This window comes from Fundulus heteroclitus, chromosome 17, assembly GCF_011125445.2.
Source record: "Fundulus heteroclitus isolate FHET01 chromosome 17, MU-UCD_Fhet_4.1, whole genome shotgun sequence".
Classification (NCBI taxonomy): Eukaryota; Metazoa; Chordata; class Actinopteri; order Cyprinodontiformes; family Fundulidae; genus Fundulus; species Fundulus heteroclitus.
In genome coordinates this window covers 16,351,228-16,364,213 of record NC_046377.1, presented here as the reverse complement: position 1 = coordinate 16,364,213, position 12,986 = coordinate 16,351,228, and the positions used below count along the sequence as shown (strand labels likewise).

General features: G+C 42.2%; 1 protein-coding gene across 1 annotated transcript in view; it reads left to right on the top strand.

Annotated features, from left to right (window-relative positions):
• Nucleotides 1–271: 271 nt before the first annotated feature.
• Nucleotides 272–12,986, top strand: part of LOC105931166 (UHRF1 binding protein 1-like) — a gene marked incomplete at its 3' end in the record, with an annotated part of 29,476 nt that continues 16,761 nt past the window's right edge. Inside the window, 1 exon segment of the mRNA XM_036149156.1 lies at nucleotides 272–683. Coding sequence (XP_036005049.1) covers nucleotides 640–683 — 44 coding nt within the window.

The following is a 12,986-nucleotide window of genomic DNA, read 5'->3' as shown; positions in this document are numbered from 1 at the left end:
AGTACCAATATGGCGGCCGGTGGCTTCAAAGCGACTCGTTCTAACAGCCGGCGATTAGCACTCCAGTGGAATTGATGCGTTCGGTTTTATTTGGGGGCATTTAAACTACTTCATGTTGCTCTGTTACATTAAATGCTGGGGATGTAATTTTATAAAGATAAAAAAATGAATGTTACTATTTTTGCAAGGCGCCACGCACTCCAGACGATGTACGGGCAACAAGAGCCGTTGTTTCCGAGCAGACCGTGAAGGCAGCAGCTGTCTCCGCCCGGTGGGCGCTGTGACAGCCTCCAGACGCAGTTCCCCGGATGCTCTGTGACCAGGTGGGCTCTTTATGACACCGCGGAGACCTGCGCCGCTCCCGAGCTCCGCCGGGACACCGTGTAGAAAGTGGCCCGACCCCCCCCGGTAGTGCTTTGTCTTCCAGCCGGGGCCGTCTTTCGGACGTCTGAGATGTCATTCACCCAGACCCGGCGGCCTCAGTCTTCGCTCAGAGGGAACGGCGCCGAGATGAAGAGCGACGCCGGGAGGAGAATTTGAGCAGCTCGCCTTTTTTTTTTAAGCTCGAGCGGAAGGGGCTCGGGAGGAAAGCTCACACCCGGCTGGCGAAGGCGAATCGGATATCGGATTAGCTCAACCATGGCGGGGATCATCAAGAAGCAGATCTTGAAGCATCTCTCCAGGTTGGTGGTTGGTTGGCGACAGGGAGGGAGATTCAGCTGCCAGGCGGCCATAAACCGGCGTTTAACGCAAAAAATGACTGTTATTTTAGGACGAAATTCAACTCAACGGGGGGGACGTTGCTGCGCGCGACGCGCCTGTCAGACAACGCGCGGGGTTAACGTCGGTTAATCAGCTAACGGGTTAGCATGCGCGTTAGCTAGCCCGGCTCGGTCCATGAAGCAGGTTGGACCAGCCGCGGGGAGGAGGAGAAACAATCCCGGCTTCCTTACCAGAGACCCGGCGAGGTGCAGCTAACCCTCTACCGGCGACACGGAGACGATTTGCTGCTTAAATTCAGGGTCAAGGTTAATTTGGACGCTTTATAGGCTGTTTTTAAGTAGATGTTTTAGACCAAATTAACATGGCTCACGACTAAACACATGAATGGTGGATAGTTCTGTGGCGACATCTGCTTATGTTAAGAAGTTAAAGTGTAAAAGAAGCTTGATAAATGTCCCAGGCAGATGGCAGAGAGGACCCAGGGAGCCTTTCAGATCCCATCACTGTCTCCTGCAGGGCTCGATTGTGGAGCTGGGAAGCAAAATGTCAACACACCTTCACCCACACAGCATAAAGAACAAGCCATAAACACAGAGAGAATACCCAGCATAATATTTATTATTAATAATAAAATATGGTCTTACCGACTGTGACACAGGGGGGGGGGGGGAAACATATAAACATCTTTATGCTGGGATTATTAATAGAAGATGAGATAAGATAGGCTTTTATTGATCTCACAATGGAGAAATTCACTTGCCACATTGGTTCATACAAGAAGGTGCAGGGTAGGAAAGGTGCATTCAGTTATATACAGTGAATCTTCATATATACAATGGATCAAAAAATTATTATTATTTGTATTTGGTACCATTGTTTCTGTTTCCTTTGTTGAAATGGAAACAAAATGTTTTTGTGTTTATATGCAGTCACATTCTTCTCATTAAAATGATTAAAAGTTAAATGACTCAGAAAAGTGCGAGCCAATGGGACAACTGTGGCTTGATGGGTTGAGTAGTTGTCTTTCAATCGGAAGGCTTTGGGTTCGATTCCAGCTTCCCCTTGCCACATGTCTAATTGTGCCCTTGGGCAAGGCACCTAACCCCAAGTTGTCTAGTGTTAGTGAGTGCGTTTGTGTGAATGTGGCTCTAGTGTACAGCGCTTTGAGTGGTCAGCATGACTCGGAAGGCGCTATAGAAATTCAGTCCATTTACCAATTTACCAATTAAGCCTGCAGGATGATGTCTACACCCGTTACTTCCTACCGCAAGATAAAGTGATCGTAATTTTTGCTCCGGAGCTATTAAATGTCCGTGCCAGGGGCCGGGTTTTAGTTATTTATGGTTCGTTAGTCCTGCCGTTATGAGCAGCGTTCAGCTCCACACAGCTTTATATGAATTATTTATATTTTTCCGCTGTCTCTCGTGGGACTTATAGTGCTTCCTTGTTCTGTTCCTGGGAGACCTTGAAGCAAGCAGGAAACAGAATGTAAATGTACTCAGTAGTATTTTAGCTGTAGGGCCAATATAGTATTTCAAAAGTTGACGCTTTAGAGGTGCAAGACCTTTGATTTTGTATTTCAAAGAGTTGGACAAAAAAATAAAAAAATCTGATGAGCTGCTTTGTCCTTCATACGCTTAAAAACAGCCACAGGCAGGACTTGTCCTCCGTCCTCGCGTAGCCGTGTGCTCTGACGGCGAGTAAGTGTCTTTGCACATGACTGCGCGCGCCGCGTTGGCAGGAAACGACTCGAGGAGTAGTGATGTCGCCCAGAGCTCTCGGCCTCGTCGTCTGATATTTGTGACGGAGCAGAATCTGACCTCTGTGAGGGGACGGCCGATCCTCCCGGCCGGCCCTGAACGGTGACGTCACAGCAACGGTGCTGCTGTCAGGACGGGCGAAGAGCCATCAGCTCATTTACTCCACACGGAGCGTGCAGCTTCAGGGAGGCGATTGTGTTGTACGCTCAGTTACAGCACCGTCATGTCTCTTCGTCTGCATCAGTCAGGAACAGCTCGTACCGCAGCAGCTTATTTACACACACACTAGGTGCGCTTACACAGCCACAGATTATGGAGGAGGTGTCAAGAAATCTGAAGATCAAGCTTCCTGCTTACGTGCAGCTTTCTAGTACTGATGATGTTTTTTTTTTATTTTTTGTTGAGCTCCTTCGGATTTTCAGGTATTCTGCATCGGTGTCACGAGTGAGCGTCCGTTTTGTTTCTGGATGTCGATCAATAAAGCTTTCAGGAAGCCCCTGGGGGAGAGTTGAGACGAAGCGAAGGCGATGCGGGTTTTGTGTTCAGATACAGGCGTCTGGCTCCCGGCCAGGCACTCCTCACCTATTAGCACCTCTAATGAAGAGGCGTACGGATGGTTCAAGATGAATAATCCGTTATTGTAGTGACGTCATCTCGTATAATATCATTTAAGTGAGGACAAACTCCATCGGTAGGAAATAATTAATTTTTATACATCCCTGATTGTGCAAATCCTTTATAAGGATCCTTTTACAAGGATTTGCACACCCAACCAACACCATAAAATAAGGTAACTCTCAATATTGCGTAACTGAAGCCTTTATTTGGGGTGATCACAGCTTTAATTAGTAATCCATGACTTCATGTTTACATAAATATTACGTATTATACCACGGTCTGGGTGAATACTCGATTCTGATTGGCTGCAGGGTGTCTGTTAAAGTTCCCGTCAAACAGCCTGATTGGTCTAAATCATTGCGCTGGATCAAACGTTTCCTGGTAAGTTGGCGCTGCTTACTTTGGCGACGCGTGTCACAACGAGAGATATTTAATGGTTCTCTCAGCCGCTTCTTCAACCATACGATTTTAATGGTGGGAAAAAAAAACATAAAAGTGTCGATAACTGGTTTAATATCAACTTCTTTGGTAAGTGACCGTGGATTAACGGTCGTTGTCCGTTAATCTGTGATAATAAACACCTATCTGGGCGTTAACCCTTCCTTATCTGCTCATTGTGTGGCACTTTAGCTGAGAACGTCTGGTCAGAAGAGCCTGAGCCCTTTGGTTTTGGGATGAAACAAAGGACGGATATGCGGATAAGCGTCTAATAATCTACGGTGGAGGATCTGTCATGCTGTGGGCCTATTTCTCTTCTAACGGCCCTTGGAACCCTGATGGGATTTTCTCCACCAATCGAGTGTTCTCCAAATGAATCGTTTTCCCACTGTTGGCTAATGCTGCTGCTAAAAGTATCTAGTTTATTGTTACGCACCTTTGGCTGGAAGTGTGGAAGGATTTGTGTGTCAGAACGACTAAAGGCTCAACTTCTCTTTCCCCGCCTGCCTTTGTGTCGTTTGCGTCCATCGGCATCAGTTTCCATCGCTCCTGTTTTCTTCTCTTGAAGATAAAGAGATATTATCTTCATTGTTTTGTAAAAAAGTTCTGCTTTCTAAAAGCTGTAGTTAAACAAACACATAGAGGAAAAGGATACAAGTGGATTTTTACATAACTTACAGTTAAATGTGAGGTAGTTTAAATATCGTGGCACCACACAAAGCTGAAAAAGCTCACAGATGCATAGTTGTGCAGGAGTGTAAGCAGGTAGATGCACAGCGTGGGCTGAGCTGAGGCGTTTTTAGCCACACTCGTATGAAATGGGCTCTCAGGGGTGTCGCTGCCAAGCTCAGCTCCACATTATACCGCAGCAGATCCTCTCCTCCGTCTGATTTAATGCCGTCTTTGTGGTTTCTCAGATGAAGTAATAACCCTGTCGTCGATTACGCAGGATCATCCCACGGGAGTTCAATCCGCCCCGTTCTCCGAGGAGATTAGGTTATGTCTGTCTTTTTTCTGTGAATGGAGGTTGGGTTTCACGGACGGCGAGCTGCGAGAAAAGGCTCCATTGTTGCTGCCGTGTTTGTCACCATGAGCTGCCTCTTTCCATCCTGCTGTAAACTGGGATGATGATGATGATGATGATGATGATGATGATGAGCTGCACCATGCCCGGGGTGACCACTCACTGCTGGTGGGAAAGCTATTACTGCCTGAGTCATGACTGAGCGCGGGGCCGTGGGCGTCTAATCAGCGCGCCGCTGTGGAGCGTGTGCGCCACATTTTGGCCTGGATTCCTGCAGACTTTGGCATCCAGCCGCTGCGTAACCGCCGGGTTTCGCTGTAACTTTTTCCAGGACGAAGCCTTTTTGCTTCCTTTTTTTTTTTTTTTTTTTTAAATGGCTGCAAATGTCCCACAATGCTTTGTTTCCAACAGCCGAAACAAACCTGCTTGAAAGAACCAGCGTCCAGCTCTGGGGGGGGGGAAATAAAAACACCTTTTTGTGTTTTTGGGATGTGATGGTTTATGAACGGCGCAGGAAGTTAAGCTCAGAAATAAGTCAGTAGTTCCGTTTTTAAAGGTCTAATGTAAAGGGAGAAATGCAGTTGTACCCAAATTCATTCACGTTAATAATGTTGAACAACCGTTTGCAGGAAACAAATCAAACAAGATCAATTTAAATATCTCAACACAATTTCAATTCAATTTTATTTATATTGCGGCAATTCATGAAACATGTCATCTCAAGGCACTTTACAAAGTTAAGTTCAATCATATTATACAGATTGGGTCAGATTATACAGATTGGTCAAAAATTTTCCTATATAAGAAAACCAGTTGACTGCATCAAAGTCCCGACAAGCAGCATTCACTCCTGGGGAAGCGTAGAGCCACAGGGAGAGTCGTCTGCATTGTACATGGCTTTGCTGCAATCCCTCATACTGAGCAAGCATGAAGCGACAGTGGAAAGAAAAAACACCCATTAACGGGAAGGAAAACCTCCAGCAGAACCAGAACCAGGCTCAGTATGAACGGTCATCTGCCTCGACCGACTGGGGTTACAGAAGACAGAGCAGAGACACAACAAGAGAGACAAAAGCACAGAAGCACACATTGATCCAGTAATTTGTTCTACATTAGATGGTAGTAGTCGGTGATCTGTCCTCCCTGGATGATGTCACAGTTAACAGAACGTCAGACCAGGTGTACCTACTATGAAGAAAAAAGAGAGAGAACAAAGACAACTATTATCAGACTTGGTTTCTCTAAATCAAACACAAGATGCTACGTCTGCTGTCTCAATATTAATGATAATAATAACAACAATAATTTCATTTATAATGTACTTTACATTTCAAAGAAATCTCAGTGCTGAGCTTCTCCCAGGAGAACCGGATGCTTGATTGAATCCATCTTGCCTTCAGCATGCTGCAGGTTTCTAGTGCTTCCTCCATGCTTCACTTCAAGGTGCTGTTTTTCTCTCCCAGCTCTCCCTCTTCCTAACACACCGTATTTTTCGGACCATAAACCGCACCAGATTATAAGCCGCTTTAAATATTCTTCCCAAGTGTGTAATATCACTCCACCCCTCCGGGTACACCGCTCTCTCCAGAGAGGGAGAGCTATCTGTCTCTGTCAGGACTGAGTAGTTGGACTACACCTCCGTGTTTCTGAGATAAAGCCAAAATAAACATAACTTTTATATTAAATTAACTTACTAGGTTTATCGTTGCTAGCGCATACTCCAGGCTGCCTTACATGAATGCACTTCTAGTTTAGACATTACAGTCAGGCAGTCTTGTGGACAGCTCAGGGGTCCAATCAGGTAGTGACACAGTGTACCGTAATGCTCTGAATAGCCATTGATCTAACCAAAGTCGGATTTACCCATTTTAACAGATTTTTAAGCGCATTGTACCACATAAAATCCACCAGTAAACAGTAATCATATAAAAGGTGCACTGTCAATTTGTTTGAGAAAACTGAAGGATTTTCTGTGCGCTCCTAGTCTGCAAAATACAGTAGCTGCACAACTCTAGCAATAAACCCTTTAAAATATTTTTTTCCATCTTCAAGCATGATAATATAATGTGCAAAACAATATTAGACCTGCTCTAACAATTGTATTTTTACATTGATTAACTTATTCAGTAATTTAGCAAAACATCTTAAATTTGTAACATTTCATAAATAGACAAAATACATTTTTATAATGATGTGTGTGTTTAACATGAAACATAAATAAATACCTGCATATTAATGTACACAAATAGCTTTCAAGTCCAGCATGGCAGATTAAAAAAAAAAAACATCTTATTTGGGAATTTAATTAAATAAAAAAAAAATGCGGATTACTGTCAAACGTTTCAGGTCATTTTCTTTAACGTCCCATTTTTAATAGAAAGGTTTTGTCATGGAGTTGACTCCGCCGTTCTAAAGCTGCTTCCACCGTGTCCATCAGCGTTTTTTGGTCCGGTCAGACACTGATGTGGGACGCGAAGCCCTGGCTCACAGTTTCCACCCCAATTCATCGCAAAGGTGTCTCGTTGAGTTGAGGGTGGGACATTCTTCCACGTTGATCTTCCTCACTCTCCTCATCATGGACATTACAGTGAGCACCGGGGCACGGTCATGTCAGTGAGGAAGACGAGTTCTCCATTGACACCGTCAGACAGGCGTTGCTCTCCTGGCAGCTACCAAACCCAGACTTGTCCGCTGGGTTGTCAGACTCAGACGGATGTTTTTGCCACTCCTGAGGGGCTTTACTCCCCCACCCCCCCAGTCCAGGCTAAGTGTCGTTTGTTTACTTGAAATGTTAGATGTTTTCCACGTTTAGTGAACGTTTTATGTTACTGTCAAAGTTGTCGTCCAGGAGAAGACATCCATAAGCTAACATGCTAGCTGTTATCAGATACACCCAACCCACCCACCCCTCCCCTTACCCACCAGGACAACTACCGCTAGAAATACTGATTTTCTGGGGGAAAATCCTGAATACTGGTCACTTGGGGTTGTGAATGGTTGAATCCAATCGTTTGGATGGGCGACACAAGACCTTTTGGTGATACACGGTACACGTCCCTTCACTGTTTTCTCGTAATCTTGATGAGCCATTTTCAGTGTTTCTGGATGAATAATGTCCTCAGTGGAGGAATCTGAGCGACTCTTTGTTCAGCCGCCTGATTAAGACTCTCATTCCTTTACAACAGAGGGTTGCCCTGTGGATGTTTGTTGTGTCTCCCGTTTGTCGCTCCGTATTTCACACAGTAGGTCGCCTCTGTCTGGGTAGCTAAAATAAGCCGGTTGTTGTCTGACTCACTCTGGTCAGAGTCCTGCTGGCATCGCTGCCGACGGGCCGCACCACACATTCATCATCGGTGATCTCAGAAAAGCTGTTTCCATTCTGCAAATCCACACAGTTTGGTGCGCCAGTCTGTCTTTAGTATGTAGCTAAAGGAAAAGATGGGTTATGAGCTCGCAGACCGTATTACAGCTTATAATGTTTGACCAAAAATCATAATCTGTAATATGGTCTGTTTTCTATAGCTGTTAATGCAGACAGGCAGCTTCCATGGTGCGTTTATGTCCACAAGGAACAAGATCGGGTACGTCAATCTTGTGTGGTTAATTCACTATTAAAGTAGATTTAATTTAAATGTATTTAAATCGTATTTTTCTTCTATTAGGACAATGTTTTTTTTTTTTTAATTACCCTTCCAGCACTTCTGGAAATTTGCCCTCTTTATCCTTTTAACCTTTAAATGGGAGGATGGTTTGGCCTATTATTGTTAAGTGGTTAATATTTTACATAAGAGGCAGAAAAGCGCTCGCTCGCTCTCAGCAGTGGTCTCCTCCAACCTCTTTATGAACCTAGATTTGGTCTGATGAGTTCGGTCCTGCTGTCTGGGATAATAGCTTTAGTCCACTGGGAAGAGCAGGGATGGGAAACATGACTGTGCAACACTTAATACCCTCTAATTATTACTGTTGTGTGGAGAGATAACAAAGGTCTGCAAGTGGGATTTTACTTCAGCAGCCACTAATAGCGTCACTGCTGCTCACCAACATTTGCCAAAACTACCGTATTGATTTATTTATGGGGTCGGGAGCAGGAGGCGACCAATGGGAGGCTGAGAAGCCAGACAAGGAGCGAGAGAGTAAGCCAAACTAGCTGGTTGATACTTGATCAGCAGCTTAAATGAATATTTCACTCGTCACAAGGTTGAGAGACTCCTTTAGCACCGTCCTCACAGGAAAACTAAACGCGCCTTTCTCTGAGTATTCGCATGTATTATTCTTGTTTTTTTTTTTTTTTTTTTAAGAGCCTGTTGTGCTGTGTCGAGGATCTGTTTATGACCCTAAAGCTGAATAATTTACCTGGATGTTGATCCGGAGAAGGCGCCAGCACCGCCAGGAGATTATGTTGAGTGCAAAACAACAGTAATTCGACAGAGTGAATCAGTTAAAACACGGGCTGTTGAATCACAAAGCACTGTGCAGTTTCCTCTGCTAATCGACCCTGTTCTCCTTATTATGTCATTTATCTTCCTACCGGATCTGGTTACTGAGCGGTGTATTACTTGCACATCTTTTGTCTAAACCTTTCTTTAAGTCTTATTGTTTTGGTTCTATACGCCTTTTGATTAGTTTTTTTTTTTTTTTTTTCATTTTATTTTAATTCCTATTTGTAACAAAACGTCAGAATATCCAGGTTCTGCTTTGAAACAATAACCAAGAACTGTCTACTAAAGTCAGGATTTCTTGTTCATTAACCTTTGTCATGATCACTCTGTTGTATTCAGCTCTCAGCCAGAGGATTTAAGGACTATAATCTTTCATTCTTGCCGTAGATTCAGCCTGACCAAGCCTATCCCTAGTTTGTGACGTTAGCAGGTATCTTAGAGCTAGCTTCTCAGGCGCTAAAACATGCTTTCTCCAATTATTCTGTCGATTAATGGCCGTCTTCCACGGCGAGTATGGATGTTGGACATGCTTTTCCAACCCTAAACAAACCTACTCATGCTCCTCGTTTCTAGTTGATTGTGTGAACCCCTGATTACCCATAAGCTCATCTGGTAAGACTGGTTTATGCTAGATGCACGTACGCTTTGCACGGCAATAAGACGTGTGGACGCCACGTCTGCTGCATTTATGCTCTGTGTGGCTTTTTCTCCTAAGTAGCATTATTCTCCTAGACTCTAGAGGGCAGTGCTGTGCTCTTAAGCCAAGCGTACTACACCCCACTACATGTAAGGAAAACGGTTTCCAGCATTTTAAAGCCTCTTCCTTTGCTACAAAGTTATTAAAAGAGTGACTGTGATTTCTCTCCAGGAACTAACAGCTTGTTGATCACGTTAATCTTTATGGGCCGAATCATAAAGATGTCTATATTTACGAACCTCCGCCAGAAAGAGCTCTTGCTCGTTCGCCATGTTTTTCCACACTGGACTGTCCGCCTACTTAGGAATTTTTGTAGATACATGGAGCAGAAACCTTTTGGCTATGTGGAGGGCTGTAGTAGTTAAAAAGATGAACAGACCTCACATATGCATCAAGTATAAACCAGACTTTAGGCTAGCTAGGAGCTAAGCAACGGTGTCCTAGATGAGGTTGTTAGGAGTGCAAAGCAAATTGATGTTAGAAAGATTTAAAATGTAATCTGATCAGAAATAGTGGTACAACAGGTCTAAGCCGTAAGGCTACCTACTGGAAGCCCGGATGTCACAAAGCCACATGGCAAGTTCAAGGTTCGTCACCAACATCAACTCAAAATCTAACCTGGCTACCATTTTAAATACGCAGAACGGCACAATGAGCTGTTTGCACTCCTGTTGATTTATATCTCATCAAAATCAGACAGGTAATCCCAGTACTGTCAAATCTTTGTTGCAGTGAAGGGGTTTTAGGGCATCAAATGCACCAAAACCATTGTTGGCTCCTTTGGGTTCCTGATAGTTTTGTTCTTTTTAAGCTTTAATTTGGAGCTCAGCTTACAACAGGTAATTTGCTTTATATCCAACAAATTTACAGCTAAACAGGGCTGAAATAATTGGGTTAGTCGTTAATAACTGAGTATTGAAATAATGAATAATTTAGTAATCCAGTCATTAACTAGAACTAGTTAGTTAAAAGAACAACCCACTCAATTATTAAGCTAAAATTGTGCAAAATATATACATTTTGCTGCTGTTTTGGGCCTTTACAATGGATTTAAAATGTGAAATGTCTTTTTTTTTTTTTTTTAAATGCTTGTTTATTAGAGTATGACAATTCACTCAGAGTATCTCTTTTAGATTAATAAACAAATTATTGATTAATATAAGTTAATCAGTTACTAAATCTTTTACAAATGCACATAATCAGGTTGGTTAGTCAGTAACCAACTCTGTTTTTTATTATTTTTATGTTTTTGTTCTTGCAGGTGTTTTATTTGCAGTCGAGTCTGAGCTTTGATCCAGCTCAGTTTACAGATTCAAAGGTTGGCTAAGTAACGAGCTCAGTGCTGCCAGGACTATTACTGCTGTACAAAAGGAGGCCGCTTGCTTTATTTAAAGTCTGGTTTTAATTACTTTTGTGGCACTGAACACAACTATTTATGTCTGCTCTGTTGTTTGATGATGAAACCCAATGTTCAAAACCTATAGTTATTAAAAGCTTAGCTCTTCTCATTGGTAAAACATTCTTTTAGTCTGAGCTGCAGAGATTAATTGGCCCGTGGACCCTTTAGTATCAGGCCACTATGCTAACTATTAACTAATATTCTATGGGGGTGGAAAACACTCAGGTCATAGACATCAAGGTTGTGTGTCTAGGTCTCTTTATCAAAGAACATGCCGATATTTTCCCCACAGAACTTAATAACCGGGAGTATTTTTTATGACCCTGGCTGTTTGTTTTGTAGTTGCACAACCGCATTGTTTATTTAAATTATGTCCACTACTCTCCTAACAATTGCCTGCAGGAGTTTTGCTGCTTTGGAGATGCATTATAGCAACTCTTAGGTTCTCAATTTTCTGTTAATCTCTTAATTTAGTGAGAAAATCTGTTAATTACAAACAACAAAAAGCTAAAAGTCCGACCATTACAGTGTTATTCTCTTATTGTTTTAAACTGGTTACAGTTAAAAACCAAACTAAAGTCTCTTTAAACCTGCAGTGCTGTGTAAAAGTGTCTGTCCTCACTCTATTTTTGCTTTTTGATACATTTAATCGTTTCAGATCACCAAATAAATTTGATCATCATAGACAAAACCCGAGGGAACAAAAACAGTTTTTTATTTTTATTTTACTTAAGGTAAAAAAAGCTATCTAAACTGACTGTATGCAGAAATAGTAATCGCCTAAATAGTGATTGCAGAATTGACTTGCACTGCAAAAAAGTGGAATAAAGGTAATTTATTTCTTAAATGTTCCAGATATTACGTCTGAATTGTACTTTTCCTGCTAACAACTTTAAATAATTTTTTACCTATGTTTTGGTAACAAAATATTATGAATGAACTCCTAAAAAAAGTGCAAAACTTAATGTAACTGAAGTTTCTCTTTAATATTAATGGCTTAATATTTGTTGGCACATGAACTTCGTAGCTAGTTAAAAGTTAACTGCAGGTACGAGTCTGTCTAAAAGCCATTTATATTGTTAATGTTGATTCATTCTTTATGTTAGAAACCATAGTTATGTTATAAATAAACCCACACATATGTTGTGAATTTTCTAATGCTTAAACACCTTTTATTGTGCCTAATCTAAACGTGCTCCACAACTGTTTAGTAGCAGCAAACGTAGCAGACTATAATGAGGTAGACTTTAAAAAAAAAAAAGAAAATATCTGAGAACCACCGGTTTAGATCAAGGTAAAATTGGCATGTTATGAAATGATGCATCTCTGATTCTTTGGCAGCAATTATTTTTCTAACTTATGTTGACCAGAATCACACCCTAGTGCTTGCGTCATGACTTGGCGGGTTATTTCACAGAAGGTGTGCTCTGAAACAAAATCACTCTATGGTTAAAAACACCACCGTCCAATGAATATCTTGCATAAATGTCTTAAAATCTGTTAATTGTGCGCTCTCCTGGTAGGTCCTGATTGTTTTATATTGTCTTAGAACAAGAGAAACGTATTAAAAGTCTAACTTTACCTGTTTGAATGTAAATGAGTTGCTCTGACCATTGGTTTAAACCGTCAAACCTCGACAAAATCCTCAACGTGGACATGGAGGTTAATGGCGCTGACATTTCCACTGAGGTTAGCGAATGGTTTTTAAACCATAAGGACTAAATTAGTAAGTAAAACGTGCTGGAAAAAAGGGTTTAAACTAGAAGATGACTGAAACCAAATGCTGGGAAAGATGTTTAGCAATGTCCCACCACAAAACTGCTGCTCTTCTTACCCCGGCTTTTTATTATGGAACATTTCTACCCTGGTAATCTGGTTCGGCCCTGAT